General features: G+C 44.3%; 1 protein-coding gene across 2 annotated transcripts in view; it reads right to left on the bottom strand.

Moving 5' to 3' along the window:
- The window catches only part of si:dkey-100n23.5 (cyclic AMP receptor-like protein A), a 108,894-nt gene that overhangs the window by 61,025 nt on the left and 19,952 nt on the right, over nt 1-27,917 (bottom strand). For both annotated transcript variants that reach the window (XM_034186782.1, XM_034186783.1), the window contains 3 exons: nt 21,525-21,612; nt 8,502-8,591; nt 6,289-6,327 (listed from right to left, as the gene is read on the bottom strand). In XM_034186782.1, coding sequence (XP_034042673.1) covers nt 6,289-6,327; nt 8,502-8,591; nt 21,525-21,612 — 217 coding nt within the window. The remainder of the gene's footprint in view (nt 1-6,288; nt 6,328-8,501; nt 8,592-21,524; nt 21,613-27,917) is intronic.

Genomic DNA, 27,917 nt, shown 5'->3' with positions numbered 1-27,917 from the left:
TAGATTCAGTCATGTCCATGTATTTACACAGATGATGCATGACCGCATTAAAAGAGGCTGCGCCAAACAATGTAACAACGGTCTATGAAAGAAGTGATATTTTAGCCTGTAAGCCATCTTTGTGGTGTCATAAAATATTGTGCTTGGGTTCATTATGTTCTGGTGAAGGTAAATTTCCCACAGAAATCCACATTTTACCATTTCATTAATAAATGCAATTATGAAACTTTTTAGGATGCAAAAAAATCCCTCATACTCAAACTCATTGCTGGTTGAAACTCTCATCCATTAATTTAGGGACACTGTTTTAAAGAATAATAGATTGAGAATATGTGTCCACACTTAACTACTTAAAAAGTCCCTGGGATATCTACTTTTAGCTCTGGATCCACCGATCGAACCTTGTGTCATTTGTTACCAATACCTCCCATCAAATAATGGAATTGGCAAGTACCATTCTGCTGAGCCAATACATCTGTTGCAAACTGTTTGGAACATCTGCATGCCACCATCTGTAGAGAAGACTGGGATCATTCTTCTTTGTGAAAGATATAACCCCCATAACCCTTCAGGAAAAGAGACTGGAAACCTGCTTACATCATCTCCTCTGTGGACTGCTCATGCCTAACTGATTAATGGCACTTGAAACCCTGAGGAGCCGGAGAGTCAGGGTTTGTGACCATCAAGGATTAAGACTTTCAGGCTTTTTATGATTTCTTGGACTCAGCCACCAGAAGAATATCTGGATGTGGTGAAAGTGTCAAACAGATAGAGAGATTCACTTGCCTCAGCAGCGGCATTCATGCCTCTGGGTCTTCTGCCACTGACATCAAGCGACACCTGGAAAAAGCTCATGGAGTCAAGAGACACCTGGACAGACATATCTGGTGATGCCAGTACCTTTGCAGGAGAACAAAGGTCCAAGTAGGTTGTGAACTGTATGGTTGTGAGACATGGACGCTAACCACCAGTGCCCCAAAGAGGCGACTGGATGTCTTTGGTGCTCGGTCTCGTTGGAGGATGCCTGAGTACCACATGAACTGACGTGATCCAGGACAAAGGGGGAAAAAAATCTCTCAGAAAATCTTCTCTGAGCATCAAGCGCTGGAGTGTAAATGCAGCCTTTCAGAACGGTCACAAGGGGGAAAGAAACCACCTGGGATTTACTAAATTTAACTCTTTATTAGCAGTGGAATTTACAACGGTTGGCATGGAGATGTAAAGGCAAGAAAAAGGAAATGCAACACGTTCCTTCAAGTCTTGTAGGCAGTAAGATTAGAAGAAGACTAACATCTTTGAAAGCCCGCCCGCGCGCGCGCGTGTGTGTGTGTGTCTGATAGTGGCATGGGACAATGATGAAAGCGTTTCGGGGAGACCTGAGCGAGCGTCACCTCGGTGTGATTTAATAACCCGCTCTCTGGAATAAACAGCGTCCAATTACGCCAGCGCACGTCCTGTTAATGATGGAGAGATGGGGTGGGGGGGTGGGTGGGCAGTAGAGGGAAGCGTGGCCTTTTTAACGATAGCGTGGGCGCTGCGAGGAGAAGAGAATGACGGGCGGCAGCTACAAAGTGCTCTAATTAGCATGATAATGATCTGCCATTAGAGTCTGCTGTGCTGTACAGCTAAGCACTACCCAGCCAGAGAGGACAGAAACGGGGGGGAGGAGACGACATAGGAGGGGAGAAGAAAAAAAAAAGAGAGACAGACAGAGAGAGGGAGTGAGGGCGAAAGAGGGGTGGAGTGAGCAGGAAGTGAGGACAGGAAAAGAAGGGTGTGGATGGACAGATGATGGAGGACTGAAGGTCAAGACCACAAAAAGAAAGGCTGCAGGGTGATAAAAAGAAATGCAGAGGAATAAGGTCATAGCCAGAAATGAAAGGAGCAGAAAGAGGCCACACCTGATAGAGTCATTAAAGAAGGACTGATAGAAAGACTATTAACCACGTGGGGTGTTGGGGGGAGGGGGGGGGGGGGTTGAGGAGTTAGAGGGGAGGGAGGCCAGAAACTGGGAGAAAATCATCAGAGGCACAGAACGAATCTGTCTGCGTCTGCCTCGGCTCAGCCTTCGCTCCGGCGCCGCTCGAAAAAACATGAAGGATGAGGTCCAGATGAAAGGAGCCGTAATTGAAGTTTTCGGCAGAAGATGAGAGTGCAGCTTTGTTAGCGCTCCAAAGTTTGACATTCAAGATCCTGTCGCCAAGTGAGAGATCACGATCAACCTGTTCAACAACTCACTCTGGGGACGGAGCAAACCGAGATGCAGGAAGACAAAGAACAGGGTGCGCTGGGTAAAGGTTGACTTTCATCAAGTACAAACATCTGTGGGCTTTCAGAAACAAACACTCGGGTCATCAGAACAATGTGACCACCATCTGTGGCTTCTCCAGTGCAGGTACAACCCCAATTCCAATGAAGTCGGGACGTTGTGTGAAATGTAAATAAAAACAGAATACAGTGATTTGCAAATCTTCTTCAACCTATATTCAATTGAATACACCACAAAGACAAGATATTTAATGTTCAAACTGATAAACTTTATTGTTTTTGTGCAAATATTTGCTCATTTTGAAATGGATGCCTGCAACACATTTCAAAAAAGCTGGGACAGCGGCAACAAAAGACTGGGAAAGTTGATGAATGCTCAAAGAACACCTCTTTGCAACTTTCCACAGGTGAACAGGTTAATTGGAAACAGGTGAGTGTCACGATTGGGTATAAAAGCAGCATCCCCAAAAGGCTCAGCCGTTCCCAAGCAAAGATGGGGTGAGGATCACCACTTTGTGAACAACTGTGTGAAAACATAGTTCAACAGTAATGTTTCTCAACGTTCAATTGCAAGGAATATTAGAGATTCCATCATCTACAGTCCATAATATAATGAGAAGATTCAGAGAATCAGGAGAACTTTCTACACGTAAGCAGCAAGTCCGAAAACCAACATTGAATGCATGTGACCTTCAGGCGGCACTGCATTAAAAACCGACATCATTGTGTAAAGGATCTTACCGTGTGGGCTCAGGAACACTTCAGAAAACCATTGTCAGTTAACACAGTTCGTCGCTACATCTACAAGTGCAACTCTACCATGCAAAGCGAAAGCCATACATCAACAACATCCAGAAACGCCCCCACCTTCTCTGGGCCCGAGCTCATTTGAAATGGACAGATGCAAAGTGGAAAAGTGTGCTGTGGTCTGATGAGTCCACATTTCAAATTGTTTTTGGAAATCATGGACGTCGTGTCCTCGAGACAAAAGAGGAAAAAGACCATCCAGATTGTTACCAGCACAAAGTTCAAAAGCCAGCATCTGTGATGGTATGGGGGTGTGTTAGTGCCCATGACATGGGCAACTTACACATCTGTGATGGCACCATCAATGCTGAAAGATACATCCAGGTTTTGGAGCAACACATGCTGCCATCCAAGCAACGTCTTTTTCAGGGATATCCCTGCTTATTTCAGCAAGACAATGCCAAGCCACATTCTGTACGTGTTACAACAGCGTGGCTTCGTAGTAAAAGAGTGCGGGTACTTGACTGGCCTGCCTGCAGTCCAGACCCGTCACCCATTGAAGTACATTGTATTCTGTTTTTATTTACATTTTACACAATGTCCCAACTTCACTGGAATTGGGGTTGTATATTCAATTACATCACTAGAAGGGCATCAGAGAGGACATTTATTCACCAAAGAATTAATAATAGCTGAGACAAAACCACCTCTTTTACATTTGCTGCCATGGAGTCTATGTAGAATTATTCTGGGACTTCAAAGAACATTAACTGCAAACACTAAAACATGACATAGTGGAAATGTTTGGATGGTTTCAGACAGCATGCACTTCATCTATGCAAGAGGTCACCAGCCATTCAATCACAGTCTACTGGTAGATCGTGAAGTCAACAATGAAGCGTGAAGTCTTTTTCCTCTATACCTCTACACACAGAGTACACGTCTGGTCTGTGATGTGGAACACTGTGTGAAAATTAAATACCGCTGAAGCTCTCGAGTTGGAGTTCTCTCGCATAAGTGGACTACTGGCTGTCTTAATGTGCCCCACAGCAGTCCACCCACCTGTCTCCCGTGGCACCAGGGGCTTATGTGTGTGTATGCACCTGCATGACCTTTGTGATTGTTGTATTTCACCACTGTGGCTAATCAAGGAACAACTTTTCTTAAATTAATGATATTTGATATGTGGATTAACTTTGAATTATATTAAAACTAAAATTGTATCATTGCACAGAATAATGTCAAATTAATGACGATGTGGAAATTCTGTAGGATTTTCAAACGTAAACTCCTTCAAAGTAATGAAATATGTAATAAACTACTGAAAATGTAGATTTGGTTAACAGCAGACTAACTGCACGATTCCTACTGAAGGCCGGGACCACTCGTAAATTTTGTTCATAGCTATGAAAACCGATGTTCATAGGTACGAACATAATGATTAAGGTCTAGACCAGCTGTTCTCAAATAGTGGTCCGTGAGCAACGCCTGGTGGTCCGTGAGTATATTGGTAAAATATCACATTTTAAATTAATATCATACTCTTAACTTAAAAGTGTTTCTCTAACTGATTAAAAATGACTCAAAAGTCAAAGAGATAATAAAATACTGCTGTAATATATTGTTAGGAGTCGTAAGCAGACCTATTTTCAGATATTTGGGGCGCTAGGTAGAGATTTATTTATTGGTTAAATGGTCCTTCAACTGAAAAAGTTTGAGAAACACTGTTTAGATCTTACATCTGTATACTCCTTTGAGGTGACTTAAAGTTATAATTTGACATGGTATGCAAAAATTTAATTGTGTTGAATTTTTTTTTGGGGGGGGGGGGGACTGAAACGGGCATTGACAATTTTCAGCTAACAGCTGCTGTAGATCTGAGGACTTTTCAAATTTCAAACACCATGTACGTTTGTGCAAACTGAACATACAAATGAACACGCGCTCAGTGATTTACTGTATTTGCAGTGAGGCCCGACTGCTTTCAGCACGCAGGTCTTTGACCACCTCGGGACTGCGGCTTCAGCAATCAGATTCCACAATGTCCTCGAAACATCTCGGCATGTAGTTTCACCGGTTTTCAAAGCTGTTTGCTTTTATCTTTATCACCCCAGCGGCATTTTGGCATTACGTGTGAATCGGCTTTGCTGTACACAGGGAACGCCAAGAGCGCAAACTCAGCTAAGTGCCAGTGTTTTCATTTGCTGACTCAAGCCCTGAAAATCCTGCACCTCCATCATTTTGTGTCTGCCTCCGTTTTTCATTGCATCCGATCGTCCCCCGCCTCTTCTGTCCTGTCTGAGCGCTTCGCTGAGCTCTGATGAAGATGCACTCTGGGGCGTAGTCAGAGAGGAGAGCCATCCATTTCTCTCCTCGCGCTGCTGTTGCTGCGCATCGTCCCTCTTTCCATCTTTTTTCCCCGAGTGCTCCTCTGTCGTGCTCCCAGTGCCCCATATGTCTCCCTTCCTACCATTTCCCCTTTTCACCTTTAAAACTTATAACCTTCCTTCTTATTTCCCTGCAAGCTGTCAGGAGGGTTCGAGAATTTAAGTGTGCATGTATTTTTTGTGTGTGTGTGTGTGCTGTTTTTTTTTTTCTGTTCCAGGGACGGCTGCTGCCTCGGCCTCTAATCTCTCTTCTGGGTTTGATGTAATTAGAGCTAATGATTCCCTGATCCTCTGAGCAGCTCGTCCCCACGGGCAAACTGCGGCGTCGAAAACTCGTAAGAGCCGCGGAGCACTGGAACACTGATAAACGAGACGTGGGCTCGTTTAGCGGGACTGATAGCTGTGCGCTGTGACGTAAGCTCACAGATGCGCATGCCCGTGTGTATATTTTTCCTGTGCGTGTTTATTTGTTTAGAAAGATTGATTCCCTGCTGATGCTGCGAGCAGGAACGCGATTACCTTGGCTCGCAGCAAATTGTTTCTGCGTGTGTTGCAGTTGGGTATTGGCAGAGGCCCTCTGGACTCAGGGCCGGTTGCAGAGAGCAGTCGACAGGCCTAATCTTTCATAGATGTCCTAAACACTTAAACGCACCGTCTAGCAACACCACGAAATCCAACAAGACACACACACACACACACACACACACACATTTTGGCCTTACACCAAGAGAGGAAAAAAGCCAGCACGCTCCCCTGACATGCAACCCTTCACTTGTTTCCGCAGAGACTCCCCCACCCCACCCCACACCTCCCCACTCTCTTCTTCCCATCTCTCCCACTGGGGGTGGGGGGAGCTTTGATGGTGGTGCTGAAAGGGTCTACTTACATCCCAAATCTCCAAGCTACGTGATCGTCTGTGATCCAGCTGAGGGGAGAAAGAGAGCAAGAGTGTGAGAGATCGAGCAGTTGGGGCGGAGGGAGGTTACAAAGGAAAGAGAGTGCGCGAGCGGAAGAGAGACTTGTGTGAGTGCGGAGGGGAAAAGCTGTGCAGCTGTAGCTATTAATAAGCCGCGAGTGGAAAGAGAGAGCCGAGCCCTGAGATTAAGGCTCTGCCCCAGTTCCTCATTCTGCCGCCGCCACCTCCTCTCCTTTGCCTGAGCACCTGAACAAATAACGCTTTTCCCATTAGTCTGAATAGAGGCTCTGCTGCTAAACGATGTGCTGATAACTGCCAATTTTGCCGCACAAAATCTGGGAAGACAGGGAGCGCTGGAGTAAGGCCTTAAGAAAGGCCCTTAAAGAGCCACGTCACTCAAATCTGTTTTTTTTTGTCCTTCTGGGTTAGTGCTTCATTTTTCACTATCCACTGTGACACATCGGTAATGTTTGTCACACTGATGCAATCTGCTGTGCATGTGCACGTTTCATCACACATGACTGAAATGTGTCCCTCGCCAACACATATAAAGTCAGTCTGCGGCATAGCAGATTAAAGAGGGCGGCCTACATTCAAACAGGGCAGTGAGAGGTCAGGCTGGGGAGGCTTCAGGAGCAGGTCATCCCACAGAGGATACGTGCATTTTCTGCAGTTTAATAAACAAATTTTGTGGTGAAGGTCAACAAAATAACATTAAGTTCAGAAGAACACTTTTAAGTGCCTCAGAATTAAGACTTTGAAACTCTCCAGAACAAAAATGAAAACCAAAAACTGGATACACTGCAAAAAATAAAATAAAATAATAATAATAATAAAAAGAAAGCAACAGCAAAGCATATTTGGCTAATTTCCAGTCAAAAAAATCAAATTGACACTTAATAAAACAGAAAATCACTTAACACGTAAAATTCCGTTCAGCTTTATAAGGACTTGTTTCTCAATAAATCATCTTAAAAACCGTGTAAAGTAAAAGAGCCTAAGCTTATTTTGAGACCTTTCTCAGATGAGACAAACCGTTTTGACTCACTTTAAATTTTTTAAGCTGTTGTTATTTGTAAAAGATGTAACAACTAGTAAAATAAAGCTCAAAGTGATTTTTCTTAGCTAGATCAAGAATTTCATCATATTTCAAGAAATCTTCACTTGTTTTGGCAGATTTAAAAAAAAAAAATCTTGTTAAAAGTTTAAAAAAAGCATCTTTCCATGTTTAAAAATCTGCCAATGGAACATGTGAAAATTCAATTAAGATTTCTAGAAATAAGATCATTTTTTAGCTTTATTTTATTTGTTTTAGGAAGAGTTGGGGGGGGGGTGTTTGAATTTTACTATTTATTGCTTTTTTTCTAGTGAAACCAGTTAAGATCTTTTTTTTTTTGGTCATTTATTGCAAATTAAAATATTTTCTAATTGCAATAACTTGATGCCGAGTTTGCTTCCTTCTTCTTCTTGACATTGTGCACATCTTGGAATGGCAAAGAGAAAAATTTGCTTCCAACCTGTAAATACTGAGCTATGTAGTTTATAAATGTTGGCCGTAGACATCAGCTTTATCAATATTTCACGGACAGGCTAAAATGTAAAGAGAAATACTGATGGAAAACGTTCCAGTTAGGCTAAACAATGTAGCTGGCATAGCCTAGTGTGTAAACTGGCGCATTAGCCTACTACAGCAATATGCATTTTTTACAATGTACGAAAGATACATGCTCTTACATCACACAGCACTTACATGAAACATTATTAACCGGTATATCTTGCGGTTCTAACCAGTTCAGGAATAATAATTTTAAGGTGCACCTCAAAACTAGAAATATTAAAATATAGTTTCTACTTGGAACAAACCGACTAACTCAAATTCTGGTTTCAGTCCTGTTTTTTTATATTTTTCAACACAAGAGGGGGCAAATGAGCTCAAAACATATTGAAGAATTTGTTTCCAATCAGTTGGTAATGATCTGAGGCCTTGCTACGATATGGGTTTTGAAGCATTCTGGTGTTGCGTTTCAAGTTGCTTGGAACAAACCAACTGAAAAAAATATGGTTTGAAGCTCTGCTCATAATATACCTGGAGAGTTTAAAAAACACCAAAAAAAAAAAATACCCCAACCTCAATTCAGTCAACTGTTGACCAAAATCGAAGCTTGATTACAGGCTATACTCACCACCAGGCTCCTGCGGGGCCATAGCAGCCCTTGACCAGCGGCAAAGACGCCATGACCAGAGGCACCCCCCACGCTGTCAGATGATACAACCTGATAAAGAGGAGACATTAGTTTCATTATGTGCATGGAGAGCCGAGAGCTTTGCCCCTGGAGAAAACACCTATGAATAAATCAATTCGTTTGCAGTTCTCCTCCTTGTTGGCACTGACGGTGGAGTTATTTTTCAGGCTTAGACAAATGGCTATACAACCAGACCGCCGCCAATTACTCAAGGTAATCGAGGCTATAATCATCGTCATCCATAAGGGAAATTGGAGAAGATGCCAAGCATCAAAACCACAGGCAAGATTTAAAAATGCAGAATGCAACGCAGTGGAAAGCAGTGATTAAAAATACTGAGCAGCACGACTGAACAAACCGTTTAGAGAGTGGAGAGATGGTTAAAAAGGAACATGTACGGCTGTGAAGTTTACTGTAAAAAGAAGACAAAAGCTTCAAAAAGCTGGATGCACTCAAACACCTCATCAGTGACTGACACAAAAACAGAAATGATGATTTGAGGAGTTTGAAAAAAAAATGTGATTACAGGGTGTAGCTCTGTGTGTGTGTGTGTGTGTGTGTGTGTGTGTGTGTGTGTGTGTGTGTGTGTGTGTGTGTGTGTGTGTGTGTGTGTGTGTGTGTGTCAAAGACAAGGTGTGCGTTCTAGTGTCTTTCCGTGTTGATACTTTATAGAGCGTACAGCGTTAGCCAGTCAATAATGTGGAAGTCTTGCTCTGACTTGTTCCATCGAGCGATGGCACCACAGCTGACATAGACTCAATCCGTCTCAGGTCACGCTCCCAGGCTGTCTCTGTGCTTCTCTGTCTGTCTGTCTGTCCAAAGGACAGACCTGGGAGGATGCGTGGAAGAGCTTTCTGTTGAAAATGATACAGTATAGCTAAGGACAACTGTTACAAACCTCCCAAAACAGGCGTCTGCTGATTACATTTGGACCATGGTATTAAAAACCAAACAGAACCACTAATGAATTATCCATTTATAAAAATTACAGGTACTTGAGATTTGTGAGCATGCTCTGAAGATGATACCCTCACCCCAACCTGCTGTGCAATACGAGTTGCTTGCATGTATGATATAATTGGTGGTAGTAAAGTTTTACATTGTTTAGGCTTCTTTGACCATCACCATGCTTGATGTTGTCAACCAGTGGATATCAACCCTTAACTTTTTTAGGTGATTTGGAAAACATTATTTGCCAATCTGTAATGGAATCACTTGGAATCACTTTATCGGCTATTATAGGCTACATGATGCACAGAATGAGTCACATGACCTTTTAAAATACATAAACTTTGTTTGCATGGAGTATAGTAATTTACCTTAACAAATGGCTAAACATGGTGACTGTGACTAGGGAAGCTAGTGCTAGTCTGTGCTAGGTATATATGCATGTGAGCCATATATAGGCACATTTTTATGAAATGCAAGTTTTGGTTGTCCCAAAATGTAAAAAACTGGAAACCAAATGCAATACGTCTGTTACTAATGCTAGCTAGTCTAGCTGGCCTGCAAAGCTTCCAAAAAAGGTATCTTCGCAGTTTCTCTTGTGTTTTGTCACACATGATAATATCTGTTTGACAAACACAAAATATTCCTAAATGATTTTCTGACAAAAATGTTGGTAACATTTGATTTTAGGAAAAATTTAATTTGCATTACCCTGCCATCATTCGCTTACATAACATTAGCATGCTAATATGACAAAGCCATCCAATCAGAAGGTTCCTGGTTCAAAGCAGACATATGTCCCAAACCTTGTCCATCTCACACTGCGTCACACATTGTGGGTGCTGTTGGTTAATGTTAAAATGCTTTTTATTGTGACGCACACGCGAGCAACTGAGTCATTAGCTGTAGCTTTATACATTTACCTTCCTGCTTAAAGCAATTTTCCAGACTGCATATCGGAAAAATGGACCCAGAATGAATTTGTTTGCCAAAATCCTTTTTTTTCCCCCCCAAAGAGTCAGCCACATTTTTACAATGTTTTAATTTTTACGTGTCTACATGAAAGCCGCACAAGTTTATCCAATTTTGCAAGAGTGTGACGATAAAGGAGAAGAAGCGATAGCGGGCTAGCGATCTCAACAGGATAGCTGTGCCATGGACACGGGATGTGAAGCCATATCTGTGCTTACCGCCGGCTTATTGAGTGTGGCTGAATATATGAAAGTATCAAAGGACACAAAGGGGGCGATGGCAACTGGATGTTCACTGACCGCCATATGGAACTTATGGAACTTTGAAATATAGGTTATGAAGCCCTGTGAAGTCCACAGCCGCGTCGGAGAGCAGGATGATATTCTCCGTGGCTGCTGTGTGTTCAGTCTGGTTTACATTTACTGGTTGTATTTATGATGCTGGCGGTGCCAGTTAGAGTGCAACTGAAAGGACAGCTGACTGTAAAGCTCTTCAAAATAAGGCAAATAATAATAATGCGTCCTCTATGTTGGCCCTTGATGTGACTACATGTGGTCAGGAGAGTTGAAACTATAGAAGGAGCCACAGCAGCTCATTGTCAACTCCAGTTTTTAAGTTTGAAAGTTAACTTAAGGAAAAGACTGGACAGGTTGAAGTTAAGGAAGCTTTTATTTGTTTATCAGATAATGAGGTCCAGACTCAGACCTCCAGATTTATTATCACCACTGAAAAATAACGTTACCAAATTCTTTGATTAACCATAAAAGTACCTGTCAAAATAGTCTTAAGAAAATACCCAGTAATTGTGACTCCAACTTACAGTTAATGCATGACGGAGTGCAAAAGACAGAGAAATAAAAAAAGAGAGGGGAAAAGTGCCAGAAATAAAAGTAAGAAAATTGATCAAATAAACAGGTGGGCAGAGAGGATATGAGTGGTGATATCACTGCAGCCGATCTGCAGCGCTAGCGATGGAGGGGAGGGGAGCTTGTCAGGAAATCAATGTCAAGTGCTCGCAGGCAGGCAGAGACACACACACACACACACACACACACACACACACACACACACACACAGAGCAGCAGCATCATCTGCGCCGGCCGCACGCTTGCTGCCCTGCGCGCGAGATGTGATGCCGTCCGAAGCGACACACAACACGGGCTTAATGAGGCACAGCCGGAGTGCGGTTCATTCTGCATTTCACACACCTGCAAGCACACATGTGCACGTACAGCATGCACGTGTCAGTGTGCACACAAGCCCATATTATTGCATTCCCTCTCAATGTGCAATCTCATTTTTCCAACCTCAAAGTGCACGCACCCCCCACCCCCCTTCAGTTTTCCTGCAATCTCCCTGCCCTCAGTGCACAACACATTCAGCATGCTGGTCTCCACTACCGCCGTACAAAAGCCTGCACACACACACAATCGACCACTTCACACATCCCCACCTGCGTCTGATTCATCTGCTTTTACATCATGCGCCCTCTGCTTTCCATTTCCTCTGGCAATTTGTTCATTCATAAACCACCACACTCTTCCCTCGCTGTGTGTGTGTGTGTGTGTGTGTGAGAGAGAGAGAGAGAGAGAGAGAGAGACAGAATGTGGGAGGGTGGGTGGTCATTATGCGTGCACGCATGCAAAGCGACATACCCACCAGCCTAAACACATACAGCTTATGTGGGCACAATACAGCAGCGCCTGCTGCACGCCTGTCCTCACTGCACGCCTGTCCTCGCTGCATGCCTGTCCTCGCTGCACTCTGTGCGATTTATATATTTATTTTACTTTTTTCTTCATGGGTTGCACAAGTGTGTCTAGCGACACAATTCCTTCTTGCACCTACATCTCTGAGGGCCCACCACCAGGAGTGTGCAGCTGATAAGGCTCTGAAACAAGAAGATTTCAGCTTCAGGGCTCGCCCCCACTGTTGTACACATAAACCCGTCTCCTTTATAGCATCACTTTATTGTCTGGCTTATCACAAATCAATGCAGTGAAACTCTCTCCAACTTTTATTTTTTAACATAGAACTTCACACAATGAGGGTCGGTGTATTAGTAAAGATCAATTCAATCAACTTAAATCTTCTGAACGTTTATACAGTCAATTATTATGCTTACACAGTATTGACAACTAAATTAAGGTTATACGAGGGCTGTCAATAAAGTAACGGTCCTTTTTATTTTTTTCAAAAACTATATGGATTTCATTCATATGTTTTTACGTCAGACATGCTTGAACCCTCGTGCGCATGCGTGAGTTTTTCCACGCCTGTCGGTGACGTCATTCGCCTGTGAGCACTCCTTGTGGGAGGAGTCGTCCAGCCACTCGTAGGAATTCCTTTGTCTGAGAAGTTGCTGAGAGACTGGCGCGTTGTTTGATCAAAATTTTTTCTAAACCTGTGAGACACATCGAAGTGGACATGGTTCGAAAAATTAAGCTGGTTTTCAGTGAAAATTTTAACGGCTGATGAGAGATTTTGAGGTGATACTGTCGCTTTAAGGACTTTTCACGGTGCGAGACGTCGCGCTGCGCTCTCAGCCGCCGTCATCAGCCTGTTCAAGCTGAAAACCTCCACATTTCAGGCTCTATTGATCCAGGACGTCGTGAGAGAACAGAGAAGTTTCAGAAGAAGTCGGTTTCAGCATTTTATCCGGATATTCCACTGTTAAAGGAGATTTTTTTAATGAAAGACGTGCGGACGGGTCCGCGCGTCGGGACGCAGCCGCCGTGACGCTCCGCCACAGGAAAAACACCTCTGTTGAAAGCCTTAAGGACAAGTTGGAACATGTCCTGCCTGTTAAACAATTTCTCATATACTCACTCCACTGAAAGCCATCAAAAGCCGCCTGGATTTTACAAATGGTTATCAACACGGAGGTGTTTTTCCTGTGCCGCCGCACCGCGCCGGCTGCGTCCCGACGCGCGGATCCGTCCGCACGTCTTTCATTAAAAAAATCTCCTTTAACAGTGGAATATCCGGATAAAATGCTGAAACCGACTTCTTCTGAAACTTCTCTGTTCTCTCACGACGTCCTGGATCAATAGAGCCTGAAATGTGGAGGTTTTCAGCTTGAACAGGCTGATGACGCCGCCTGAGAGCGCTGCGCGACGTCTCGCACCGTGAAAAGTCCTTAAAGCGACAGAATCACCTCAAAATCTCTCATCAGCCGTTAAAATTTTCACTGAAAACCAGCTTAATTTTTCGAACCGTGTCCACTTCGATGTGTCTCACAGGTTTAGAAAAAATTTTGATCAAACAACGCGCCAGTCTCTCAGCAACTTCTCAGACAAAGGAATTCCGACGAGGGGCTGGATGACTCCTCCCACAAGGAGTGCTCACAGGCGAATGACGTCACCGACAGGCGTGGAAAAACTCACGCATGCGCACGAGGGTTCAAGCATGTCTGACGTAAAAACATATGAATGAAATCCATATAGTTTTTGAAAAAAATTAAAAGGACCGTTACTTTATTGACAGCCCTCGTATTCTCATTAGTCATCAACAGTCTCTTTGTCAGCAGGATTACTCAAAAACTAAACAATTTTGAAGAAATTTGGTGAAAATGTTCAACCAGGCCAGAAATATAAACAAATTCTAAGGTGGATCCAGATGAAATTACTTTATTACTCTGTAATAGTACTCACGTGCATGATGGCAGTAACAGCTACAGCAATCTGACATTTGACCCCAATGACCTTCATTCAATTGATTAACATCTGGCTGACCTTTACAGGGCAATTCATTTGTAGGTGCCCGATTTGGTCCGAATCAGGTTGAAAATCTAATTTCTTGACCTTTGCCAAAACGTAATTTCTTTTAAATGGGTAATTTAGGGGCCAACCTTAAATGACGTACGTTTGGTATAAATCAGCAAAATAACCTGGGAGGAGTAGACCAACAAACAGGCAGACATGACCTTGAGCCCAGTGACTGACCTTGCCAAATATGACCTTGCTATCCAAATTCTGGAACACACTCCCACTTGTGTTTCAAGTTCAATTCAAATCAGAGACAAAAACTTAAATTTTGACCTTTGACCCCAATGACATTGATCCCATTAACTGACCTTTGGTAAATTTAACGTCACCTGGGCAATTCCAGAATCCACCTCCACATATGCCAAGTTTGGTTGACATTGGAATGAAAATCATAATTCTGGCCCCAGTGACCTTGAGCTGTGCCAAAACAAACCCTTTAAGGGCAGTTCTGGAGTTGAAATTCATCTTATTAGTAAACAGAGCGGGACGTGGCCTCAACTTTATCTAAAGTCTGGGGCTTTTAGTGAAGCTTAGGACGAGTGGTCGATGAACACATTAGCATTACTTCTGTTTTTCTTGTTGCTTAATGCTGTGAAATTATACTGTATTTTGTTGTCTTTCTGCCACTGATTCTGCTTTTTTGTTTTAGTCTCTGTTTAAAGTGTGGCTCCATCCAGAGATGGGAGTGGATGTCTTCTTCTGCAGGCCTCCCGTCCTGTGCACCAACATGGACTCCCAAAATTTCCTGCAGTCATATTGTCAATTGTGTCTGTAGCATGGCCCAAGCAGAGGGTCACCCCGTTGAGTCTGGTCTGCTTGAGGTTTCTTCCTCAAATCATCAGAAGGAGTTTTTCCTTACCACTGTCACCTGTGTGCTTGCTCTGGGGTTTGGTAAGGTTAAACCTTACTTGTGTGAAGCACCTTGAAGTAACTTTGTTGTGATCTGGCGCTATATAAAATGAAATAAATTGAAGTGAAATTGACTATCAACCACATATCAGGTTTAGTGGAAACTGATCAAAAGAACTGGAGGAAGAGTGGAACAAACATACAAATAAACAAATATTTAGATGTTTGGCCCCAATGTCCTTGACCTTTGCCAAAACAAAACCCTTAAAACTCTGGTTTTTGTGTTACATAGTTAAAGTTTTATTGACATTTATTGTGTATTTGTTCCACTCCCAAATGTAATGTTTTCTATTCCAGAACCACCCTTTCTACCAACTTTGGCAAAAATTGGTTGCCAAGTTCAGACAGCTGAAAACAGGACAAGTCCTTGTTGGAGAAATATCGAGAAAACTCTCAATATTTCATGAACTAAAAGTAACAGCATGTCAGTTAGCATGTTAAACACCAGATAAACACTGCTACACAAACAATGTTAACTTATGTTAGCACCCAAATTAGCTGGGCTATTTGCATATCAAAAGAACAAATTAATGATGGTTAACGGACCATTATAACCCAACTTTATCACAGACGCTGACAGTCATTAATGTAAAAGGGAACGAGAATGCAGCCAACCACTAATGTACAAATCAGTGCTGCCAATGGCTCAATATTATGATCCCATGGATCCTTTAGCTGCCCAACTAGGTGCTGAATGTAAAAAACACAATATTCAGCACTGAGCGGTTCCTGCAGGATAACACTGATCTAAAAAATGAACCAGGTGACTGGCAAAAAAGCGGAAATCCACCAAAAAGCGGAAATTTTTCATCCCTGGGAGAGTCACAGAGAATGTGTTGACTGTGATCGTTGTTGTACCTTAACGGGAGAACCCTAACATGGACCAGCACACACCCATTTGTGTGTGTATCTTTACCGTGGACGGACAAATGACAGCACCAGACGGCTGAACAGTATTCTTCATGGCTCTGTGCGCGAACACAGGAGGACTAAAATCAGCAGTGCGTCTTTAAGGGTATGCATTTATGTATTTACTACTGCTTGGTGTTTTATTCAAACACAATAATTTGACTTAAAAGCCCAATTAAAGTCATATTACATTTGTACACAAAAAACACCCCAGATTGACTGTGTGTACTGACATAAACCCAAGCATGATGTGGACTGTAACGGGCTGCAGGCAGAGGGACCTTCAGGCAGCTAAAATTGGTGCCCAAAGTTATGCAATGATTCTGGATCAAAATGGCATAAATCTGTCTTGCGTTTTTCTGATGTACTCTGGCTTATTTTACTTTTATCAGCTATATCAGCTATATAGAATAGAAAAATAAATTGTGTTGACTGTCGTGGAATATGCCCTTTAATGATGTCAGTGTGCTTTGTGTGTGTGTGTGTGTGTGTGTATATATATATATATATATATATATATATATATATCACAATGGAATGGAAAACTATGGAAACTATCGGCATGTGATTTTTTTCGTAGTGGTGGAAATTAAACTCTGCTGTATGTGTTTGTGTGATAAACCTCGTCAGCCACCATGGAGAAAGGGAACACATTACATACATACACACACACACACACACACACACACACACTCGCACAGTAGAGAGTGCTCATGGGAGTTTGAGCGACAGAAGCATGCAGCCACAAAGCGTGAAGAAGGATGTGCACACACACACACGTACACAGATGCACACACTTAACGGCTGACACTCATTCCCCTTTTCAATTAGCGCATCGGCTGTGTGGAACCAAAAGGGAGGGGGGGCTGTCAGCGCTCCCAAAGGCAACACATGCTCTGGCGGTATGAACACAGACACACAGGGAGGGAGGGGAGAGAGAAATATAGCAGAGCTGAAACGTTTAGTGAATTAACTGATTAGTTGATAGAAAAGTCTCTGGGGTCAGTGGCGCTCTGGCAAACAACAAGAGAAATTTCTCCGATACCGCTTACCATATTTAAAAGGTCACAATATACCGAGGAGTGCTGTTTCATGCCGCTTAAACAACCACATTCAAAATCTCAGCAAAATTTTTCCAAGCCATTTGCCTTAAACAAGACAGCTGCAAAAAAAGCAGTAAACACTTATTTAATGTGGTATTTTATATCAAGATCTGTCACGCCCAACATTTATTTAAGCAAGCTAACTCTTTTTTACATCTTGTGAGTGAGGTGTTTTTAACTTGTTACAAAGTGTTTTTAACTTGAGTCAAGTTAAAAAAAATCTAATGGAACAAGTGAAAATCACTTCAGATTTTTTTGAAACATTTTGAAACTACTTGGAAAAACTCACTTTATTTTACTCGTATTAGAAGGTTTAACAGTTTAAAAAAATCTTACGGTGAGTCAAAAAGCTTGTCCCATCTTGGACACAACTCAAAACAAGTTGCTTCCCAAGACTCTTTCACTTAAGATTTTTAAGAAATATTTTCCTAAAAACTGAAATGTCACATGTTTACGTGATTCTGTTTTAAGTGTAATTAGATATTCTGACTAGAAATTAGGTAACTACCTAAAGTTTTAAAATTTTAGCGTTTCACAGTGAAAAAAAGCTTGTTTAATTTCGGACATGAGTCAAAACGACATGATTAGAGACTTTCACTAAAGTTTTTTAAGCTATATTTTCAAAAAACAAGTTATTATATTTTACAGAAATTTCTCTTACGTGACTTTATCTAATGTGAAATAATGACATATCTGACCAGAAATAAGAAAAAATGTACTTGCTCAACTTTTTGCATTTTCTGCAGTTAAATTTTTTTTGTCTAAGTGCAAATTAGATATTTTGACTACACATTAGATTTTGCATATTTGCAGTGAAAAAAGCTTGTTTGATGTCACATAAGAGTTTTAATATGTATTATCAGAAAACAAGTCCTTATATTTTACTGCAAAGTGATAGTGTCCTATATTAAGTGCAGATTGTTGTGTGGGCCGAGGAAGAGGAGGTACTGCTGGCCTACCACCACCAGATGGCGCCCTGCTTGAAGTGCGGGCTTCAAGCACGAGAGGGCGTCGGAGCAACAGAGAGTGACAGCCGTCACTCATCATCAGCACCAGCTGTCACTCATCAGCTGCCATCATACAATATCACCATAAAAGCCAGACTGCAACTCCACCTCCCTGCCGAGAAATCATCTACAAACTAGGTAATATTCTCTGCTGTGTCTGAACGTTGACTTACGTGTGATCTGTTTGCAGCCGTTGTCCTGTGGTGCCCTGTCAGCTGGGTTGGCGGTCAGTGAGAGTGCCGACGTCTTCGCCTCTCACTCCAACCAGATAAGTGGTAACAGGAGCTGCTGTCGTGTTCCTATTTCGGAGGTGGAGGTGCTCCCTCCCGGAGGAACTGTTTTCTGTGTTTGAGGATTTTCTTCTCTGAACGGATGTCTTCTATCCTCGAGCCTGCCCAAACGTCACTTTTCGTATAATTGATTATCATTCTCAAACAGTTCCAAATCGCCAGTTCATACTTGAAGTGGTCGCCTCTGACTCAGGGATAGGGGCCATGCTATCCCAGAGTGGGGAGTCCGACAAGGTCCTCCATCCATGTGCCTATTTTTCCCACAGGTTGACCCCGGCTGAAAGGAACTATGACGTCGGCAATCGGGACCTTCTGGCGGTGAAAGAGGCTCTTGAGGAGTGGAGACACCTGTTGGAGGGAGCACCGGTACCGTTTACGGTTTTCACGGACCATCAGAACCTGGAGTACATTCGGACCGCCAAGCGTCTGAACCCCAGGCAAGCCTGCTGGTCACTGTTCTTCGGGCGTTTTGACTTCCGGATCACATACCGCCCCGGTTTAAGAATCAATGATCCGACGCCCTGTCCCGGGTGCACGAGGAGGAAGTCAAGACCGAGCTGTCGGATCCAACAGAAAACATCATCCCCGAGTCCACTGTCGTGGCCGCCCTCACCTGGGACGTGGAGAAGACCGTCCGGGACGCCCTGGCACGGAACCCGGACCCGGGGACTGGCCCGAAGGATAAACTGTACGTCCCACCAGAGGCCAGGACTGCCGTCTTGGACTTCTGTCATGGTTCCAAGCTCTCCTGCCACCCAGGGGTGCGAAGAACCGTGGCAGTGGTCCGGCAGCGCTTAAGGTGGGCGTCTATGGTAGCCGACGTCCGGGATTACGTCCAGGCCTGTACCACCTGCGCCAGGGGCAAGGCTGACCATCACAGGACCCAAGACCTCCTCCAGCCTTTACCCGTTCCTCATCACCCCTGGTCCCACATCGGCCTGGACTTCGTCACGGGCCTCCCGCCGTCCCAGGGCATGACCACCATTTTCACGATAGTGGACCAGTTCTCCAAGGCGGGCAACTTCGTGGCCCTCCCGAAGCTCCCGACGGCCCAGGAGACTGCAGACCTCCTGGTCCACCACGTCGTGCGTCTGCATGGGATTCCATCGTACATCATGTCGGATTGTGGTCCTCAGTTCTCCTCTCAAGTCTGGAGGAGTTTCTGCAGGGAACTGGGGGCCACCGTGAGTCTCTCGTCCGGGTACCATCCCCAGACGAATGGACAGGCAGAGCAGGCGAACCAGGACTTGGAGCAGGCCCTCCGCTGCGTGACCTCTGCGCACCCAACGGCCTGGAGCAGCCATCTGGCCTGGATCAAGTACACTCACAATAGCCAAGTGTCATCTGCCACCGGCCTCTCCCCGTTTGAAGTGTGTCTGGGGTATCAGCCCCCGTTGTTCCCGCTCATGGAGGGAGAGGTCGGGGTGCCCTCGGTCCAGACCCACCTCAGGAGGTGCCGTCAGGTGTGGCATACCGCCCGCTCTGCCCTGCTCAAAGCCCGGACGAGGACCAAGGCCCATGCAGACCGCCGGCGTTCCCCGGCCCCTGCGTACCAGCCCGGGCAGGAGGTTTGGCTATCTACCAAGGACATCCCACTTCAAGTGGAATCCCAAAAACTCAAGGACAGATTTATTGGACCGTTCCCCATCCTCAAAGTCCTCAGTCCGGCCGAAGCTGCCAGCTTCACTGCGGATCCATCCTGTTTTCCATGTGTCACGTCTCAAGCCCTACCACACTTCACCACTCTGCACCCCTGGACCGGCGCCGCCTCCTGCCCGGATCATCGACGGGGAGCCGGCATGGACCGTACGCCGGCTCCTGGACGTTCGTCGGAAGGGCCGGGGGTTCCAGTACCTGGTGGAATGGGAGGGGTATGGACCTGAGGAACGCTCCTGGGTGAAGAGGAGCTGCATCCTGGACCCAGCCCTCCTGGCCAATTTCTACCGGCGACATCCAGATAAGCCTGGTCAGGCGCCAGGAGGCGCCCATTGAGGAGGAGGTCCTGTTGTGTGGGCCGCGGAAGAGGAGGTACTGCTGGCCTACCACCACCAGAGGGTGCCCTGCTTGAAGTGCGGGCTTCAAGCACGAGAGGGCGTCGGAGCAACAGAGAGTGACAGCCGTCACTCATCATCAGCACCAGCTGCCACTCATCAACTGCCATTATACAATATCACCATAAAAGCCCGACTGCAACTCCACCTCCCTGCCGAGAAATCATCTACAAACTAGGTAATATTCTCTGCTGTGTCTGAACGTTGACTTACGTGTGATCTGTTTGCAGCCGTTGTCCTGTGGTGCCCTGTCAGCTGGGTTGGCGGTCAGTGACAGTGCCGACGTCTTTGCCTCTCACTCCAACCAGATAAGTGGTAACAGAAGCTGCTGTCGTGTTCCTATTTCGGAGGTGGAGGTGCTCCCTCCCGGAGGAACTGTTTTCTGTGTTTGAGGATTTACTGGGTGTGTATCCACACACCCACCATTAACTGTCTCTGCTTCCTGCCAGCAGTACCAGGTCCGACAGCTGGAGACGGTGGCCACCTGGAGATTCAGGACTTGTCGGCTCCGGTGTTCTTCAGATCCGTTGGCGGTGGAAGCCGTGTGGGACCCGGCTCTTCTCTGGACGGATGTCTTCTATCCTCGAGCCTGCCCACACGTCACTTTTCGTATAATTGATTATCATTCTCAAACTGCATTTGTCTGTATTCTGTTGTGCACAGTTTGCAACATTAAATTGTTATATTTTGCCTTATCCATTGTCCGTTCATTTACGCCCCCTGTTGTGGGTCCGTGTCACTACACTTTCCCAACACAGATTAGATATTTTGATTCGAAATTAGACAAATAAACTTTTTTTTTTACAGTGCATCTTTCTCATTCAGTCACCTTCACGGACATACTCTAAGTTCAGGCCAGATGACCACAGGTTTGTTTAAGATTGTGCCTGAAATATTTGACCTGTGAAGTCCTCTAACTCACACACACATGGAGAAGGAATCCAAAGTAGATGATGTGAGCACACACACACACACACACACACACACAAAAAAAATAATCTACTCACATCTGATATCTCCTGGTGCTCATTTCTCTGACCAGGTTGAGGTACAGGTTCAGCGTGATGAGGCAAACCCAGGCCAAGGCGCTCCAGTCTGCAGACACACAGAACAGCAGGGAGGTCACATGACTACACAGCTCCCTGCCATGCAACGTGTACCTGCAAGGGCATCCAAATGTGCACGTACATGCATGACTGTATGTGTGTGCGCGCGTGTGCGCCGGCATTCTTCTTTTTGATAAATGAACGTCCATTCTGCAGTAATATGAGGGAAACCTGTGGCTAACAGTGATGGATGAGAGAGGGGAGCTCAGAGAGAGATAATGATGAACTGTGGAAAAGCAGAGCGAGATAACACAGGAGGGGGTGAGGGAGGAAGAGAGGAGGAGATACTGGGCCACGGGTATGCGGCGGTGGTGGAGGGTAGAACTGAGTTTACTACAGCGAGTGCAAAAACCGAATAGGTTTAAAAAGAAAGAAAGAAAAAGTAATGAATAAGAACAGAGCCTAGTCAGCAGAAGGTTCAAATTAAGGGGAAGAAAAGTGACAAAACTTCCAGTTTTTGTCCATTTTCAGTCCTTTACCTTTGTGCGTATGTTAGAATACACATTTATTATTAAGGGAAGTGGTGACAATGCACTTCCTGTGACGGGACAAGAAGTATGCTAACAAAATGCAACTTTGAGGGAAAACAGCTCATGCTGAGGGTTGAAGTTAAGGCGGTGGCTCTCAAACCTCCGGTCTCCATTTGTAGCCCTTTTCGTCCCCTTGCTGCTACCGGCTGGGCTCAACTCAACTCTACCTGCTATTTCTGAATTCCACCAGGCAAACCTGCACCAACCAAAGTTGCTTTTGTCCCAATTGAAAAGATCAACCCAAAAACATCTAAACAATAGAGCCAAAGTTTAAAAACGCAGTACTTCCCTTTTAAATAAGCAAAACATCATGTTGTGTTTATCATAGAGACGTCACAGACTGTAAACATAGTGGACAATCCCTCTGTGATGTCACTCACAGGTTTAAATTTCACACAATAGAAGAACATGCTCTGGAAAAGCAAGACTGAAAACTAGTCTGGCTGAAACCACCGTCACTAAGGATATTAGTCAGTTGTGGGACCAGGAGGACAGCTTGTGATTGGTGGTCGACATAATTCACATGCCGAAGATCATCACAACTCAACCTGACGCCACCGTTTATGTGAATTACTCCAGTAAATGTATCTGCTCCTGGAGGAAACCCGGGTGAAGATATGGATCACGGCAAATTATACTCAACTTAAACAAAACTCAACTTGAAAGCTTGTGGCCAGAATGTGACATCACACACTTTTACAGGTTATGATCTCAGCTGAAATGTAAAAAAAAAAAAAAAAAAAATCCTGTGTGTCAGTATTTTTGCTGACAGGAGAGGTTGGGCCGGACATCAGAATGATGAATGGATGGATGCCGTGTCACACGTTCCTCCCATCACGCCCCACTCTCAAACACACGAACGCACGTTCTTCTTATTTCCCAGGAACACTGTGGAGCGTCAGAGAAAGTCAGCGCTTGCCTGCTTCATATTCCCAAGTCACACCATACAAAACAAAAAACAAAAATTGATTTCTTGAGCACATTTCATAGAAGTTTTATCAGTTGGATTTAAGCCGCCGAGCTCTGCTACGCGATCCCTCCGTACATTACGCGTTGCAGCAGAACAAAGTGCTTTACCCAGCCTGTGTTTATGTGCAGCCGTTTGTTCCGAGAATCCTGATGATAAACCGCGGTGACACGCAGCACCCCCTGCAGCGCTAACTCACTGTCCGTTACTTGGCATCGCTGCGTGTCTGTTGGTCTGCCAGACTGATAAAATGCTGCATTAGTAGCCAGTCCAAACTAAGAATCCTCAAGCCAATCAAAGATAAAGCAGCTGTAATGATTATAAACACTCGCCTCCACGTCTCTGAGGTTGCACAACAAAGTTTTTATTTTTACAACGTAAAAAGTCTTCCCTCTCGTCGCCCCAAACCACAGAGGGGATGCAGCGGCTGCAATAATCCCATTTCGCCTAACGGAGAACTAGATCCTTCTGATTAAATGAAATGCTGGAGGAACGTATTGTCACTGCAGGGGAATAATCTCCTCAAATAGGAGATGGTGAATCAAAACTTACGAGTGTGATGAAACAGTGAGGACCCTAATTTGAGGACGGTGAATTAAATTGGTGCAATAACTACCGGTTCAGTGTTCGATGACTTTCAGACAGGCGGTATTAAAACTGCTTGACAGTGCAGAGACTCCAAATCATTACTCCGCCACCGGGGTGTTATGAGTACTGCTGATGGAGTACAACTACGGCTAACTGCAGTACTGTCGCTACGGCTTCATGGAACAGATAAACACATATCTGCCGCTGCAGTTTCTGTACTTTCAGATAAGACGCATCAGCTGGGTTGGCAAATAAAACATTGACACAGAACATCGCAAACAGTTACTGCATTCATTTTGTTCTATATAAGAAAATGCCATCTCAAGGTCAAAGAGGGTCAGTTTTGTCACTGCTGCACTTCTCCGTTTCCCTCGCAGGAGGATTTTCTAATTCATATTTAAGCACAGATCCTCCTTTCTTAAATCCATTTTTATGCTTCTCCATCTGTGTTTGTGAATCTCGATAATTCCAAGTCGATATTCATGACTTCCTAACTAAATGCATTCCAGTGGATCTGCTCATGAAAACAAGGATATCTACTCCAAACTCATGACATCGAGTCAGTGTTTCTGCAAAATGACAGCAACACTATGATCCACAACTCAGGTCGGTATAAATTTTGTGCATAACACCTGCCATCAACTGCTACATACAAGTAAAAACTGACAAAAACATAATTCTGCTTACCACTCACCATGTGCACCACCTTACATTACATGGTGTTACATTACACCTTACTACATGGATCTTCCATGAGTTTCCGACTTGGTGTTGTGGCTGGGGTGCCTGGCGGGCCTGGCTGCTTTTTGTTACTGTCTTTTTTTTTCCTTTTGTTCCCCCCCCAAATTTCCGCCCTCAGGGTGTGACTGTGGTGTCCTCTGGGGGGGAAAGGGCTGTGGGTCCATCTAGCCATAGACGGCCGGGGCTGGGTCCGTTGGTCATGAGGGGGGGCGTCTCCTGGGGTTGATGGAACGGTCCTCTGGGAGGCGCTGGGAGTCCCCGTGGGTGACTTTGGATCCCAGAGGGACCTCGGCTGTGGTTATTACTCCTGGAGCTGGCGGGATGTCCTCTGGGGGGTGTTGGTCCCTACATGTCGTCGGGGGGGGGGTGTCAGCGTTTTTTTATTTGCAAGCTTAAGTTTGGGTTTTTCTTTTCTCCTCTTCCCGGGGTTTGATGGGACGGTCCCCTGGGGAGGGGGGGGGGGGGGGGGGGGGGGGGGGTTTGGTTGTTTGTGTTTGTCTTTTTTGTTTTATGACTACAGACTTTAAACATGGTTGGACAAAGGCTGACCGCACAGGTTTAAGAACTCCTGGCCACACCTGTGCAAATCGATTGACAGAAACAAAGGTAAAGATGCAGCCAGAGGAGAAGACGTCGACCGTTCTGTTAGATGAGGATTCTGTTGGAAGATGAATGCAGATACGGTTTCCAGCCATGGTCCCCGGAGGGGGGTGTTTCTCCTGGGCCAGGTTTGTGTGGTCGCCGGGAGGCTTCCCGTGAGGGTGGGGTGCTGTTGTGGCTGGGGTGCCTGGCGGGCCTGGCTGCTTTTTGTTTCTGTCTTCTGTTTCTGTCTTTTGTTTTTCCTTCCAGGTGGCACGCGTTTAGGACTGAGTGGCTGTGTGGCTGAGTTATCAGGACCTCACCCTGATCACCTGAGGCTGATCATGTGCAGCTCGTCAGGACTCACAGCTGTGGTGCATCTACACGGATTGGAGCATGGTGGCATTTAAGTCTGGAGTACACAGTGTGTATTTGCCAGAGACTCGACCTTGTGACCAGACGGGTGAGATCGTCGTCTTGAGAGCCATCTCATCATTATGGATGCAGAGAACGTCCAGGTTTGATGCCATGGTCTGTGAAAGAGGAGGGGGTGAGGTCTCACGCTCGTCAGCACACTTCCTGAGGTACGTTAGGTTTTGTGACTAACATTTGTACAGTCAGTAAATGTGGTGTCCCTCACACCTTATTATATTGAGCTGTTATGTTAGTCGTTTATTCAGCTTCCACTGCAGTGATAATGTGAACTGGGTGTTCCATGCCTGCAGGGTGGGAAGCTGATTAAGTGATTAAGCCAGGAAGTGTTTGCTGTTTGTGTACACCTTTGAGTGGTCTCTCTGTGTGTGGAGTGTGGACTCACATGATGGTTTCTTCTTTCACAGACTCGGTTTGTCGCGGCCACCTGGGGGGTGTCGGCGGGGTCCTTGGGTCCGAACTGTTTCTGGCTCCGGACCGTTAGTGCTGCTGGGAGCACACCGTCATCTCCACCTTACAGACCGCGCACTCATTTGTTGTATTTAGCACGTCACTGTTATGTCATTAAATTTTGTTATCCTTTGTACCGTGCTCTTCTTATTTCATACTGGGTCCTTCAAACGCTGGTCATGTTCTCCGTCCTGCGTCCAACACATAACATTTGGAATAAGTTGAATAGCCATTCCACTGCACTTTTACAAATCGGAGGTCATTTTTTCCATTTTGCAAGTACAATGGAATGCAGCATTAGATGGTGAACTCAGAAGTGAGAAGTTTTCTGGTGAGGAAATGATTCAGTGTAGAGAACTTCAAAGGGCACCAACACCACTTATCCACCACAGCTCCCTGAGGTGAAGCACTTGAGCACCTCCTGTAGCATCACCTCTACATCCCACCAAGTGCAGGTGTGCATTCAATTATCTGATACTATCAATTTCTTTTACAATTTCTTTATTTATCTCTTTTAGACTGTGCATCCCAACAAACTAAATGTAACTTGAAATTTACCACAGAAACGACCTGAACAATTTGGGCCAGTGAACACAGCGGTGAAGAGGAAGTCTACAGTGGCCAAGAGAAGTCACAACAATTCCAAATTATGAAAACACAAGCAAATGCAGGAAACACTTGCAAATACAGGGAACAGCTGCATCAAATCAGCAATTCAGCATCAATTCAGCAGCAGGTGCTTCAAAGGATGATTTGCAAATTAAGAAAACACAAACCATATAATAACAAGGTAATAACAATAACATAACCTACAGCCAGTGTTGCCACAGTTACTTTGAAAAAGTAATCCAATTACTGAGTACTCCTTGAAAAAGTAACTTAGTTACTTTACTGATTACTCAATTTTAAAAGTAACTAACACCTTTAGATTACTAGTTACTTTATTAGTTACTTTAAGCAGCTGCTGACAACAACCCCCTGCCACCTCAACATGAAAATGATAACCCGTTTTGCTAGTACTCACTTTATAGGAACATAAATGTGTGTTTTATAAAAAATAAAATAAAGAGATCTTTCTTGACCTCATATTTAACTGCTGACAGCACTGTAACTGTAAAACTTATTTATAAACAATGTAGGTTAGAAATTGTAACTACTGAATGTAACTATTAAATGCTTTCTAACATTTTTCTAACATTTAAATTCTTTCTAAACATTTTAGTTGTTGACATTATTATTATTATTATTATTAATTATTATTAATAGTAATAATAGTATGAAAAAATGTCTTCAAAAGTGGACCTCTAATAGCTGTTGTTGCTATTTGAGCAGAAGAATGGATAAAGTTTATTTATGCAGAAAACATGACCAGATTGACAAGTAAGAAAATTTTATCAGTGTTTTTACATCATGTCATCCTCAGAAAGAGACTTGGGTGCATTTGGGTGGGGAAAAAGCATTAGTATTTGCGCTTTGCAGATCAGCTGTTTTTAACGAGGACACGCACAGAGCAGCACAGAGTGTAAAGAAGAAAAAAGCGTTAAAATAATTTAGTAAAATGAGCTGGTAAAACCATAGCTCTGACCGTCACTGCGCTTTGAGAGACAACTGTCCGCGGATATGACTGTGTGCTCGCAGCTCACTGAAAGTTGGTGAAGTGGTTAGTTCCGACCTCCCCCTGCATCTCATCGGGACACCTGTTTTAAAGCTGCGATTGACACACAGTACAAAAATAGTAGTAACGCATAGTGACTCAGAGAACTTTAATCTGATTACTGATTTGGAAAGATTAACGCATTAGATTACTCATTACTGAAAAAAGTGGTCATATTAGAGTAACGAGTTACTGGCATCACTACCTACAGCACATGTAACAGTTTAATTTGATAACACCTCTGCTGCAAATTCACACAATACAGGCAAAAACACAGGTGCATCGCAAAGCTCCACAACAAAACACAAGTTCTACCAACACACTTTTAAGATAGCTATATTCTGACATTTTAT

This window comes from Thalassophryne amazonica, chromosome 14 (genome assembly GCF_902500255.1).
Source record: "Thalassophryne amazonica chromosome 14, fThaAma1.1, whole genome shotgun sequence".
Classification (NCBI taxonomy): Eukaryota; Metazoa; Chordata; class Actinopteri; order Batrachoidiformes; family Batrachoididae; genus Thalassophryne; species Thalassophryne amazonica.
This window is presented reverse-complemented; position numbering and strand designations above follow the sequence as displayed.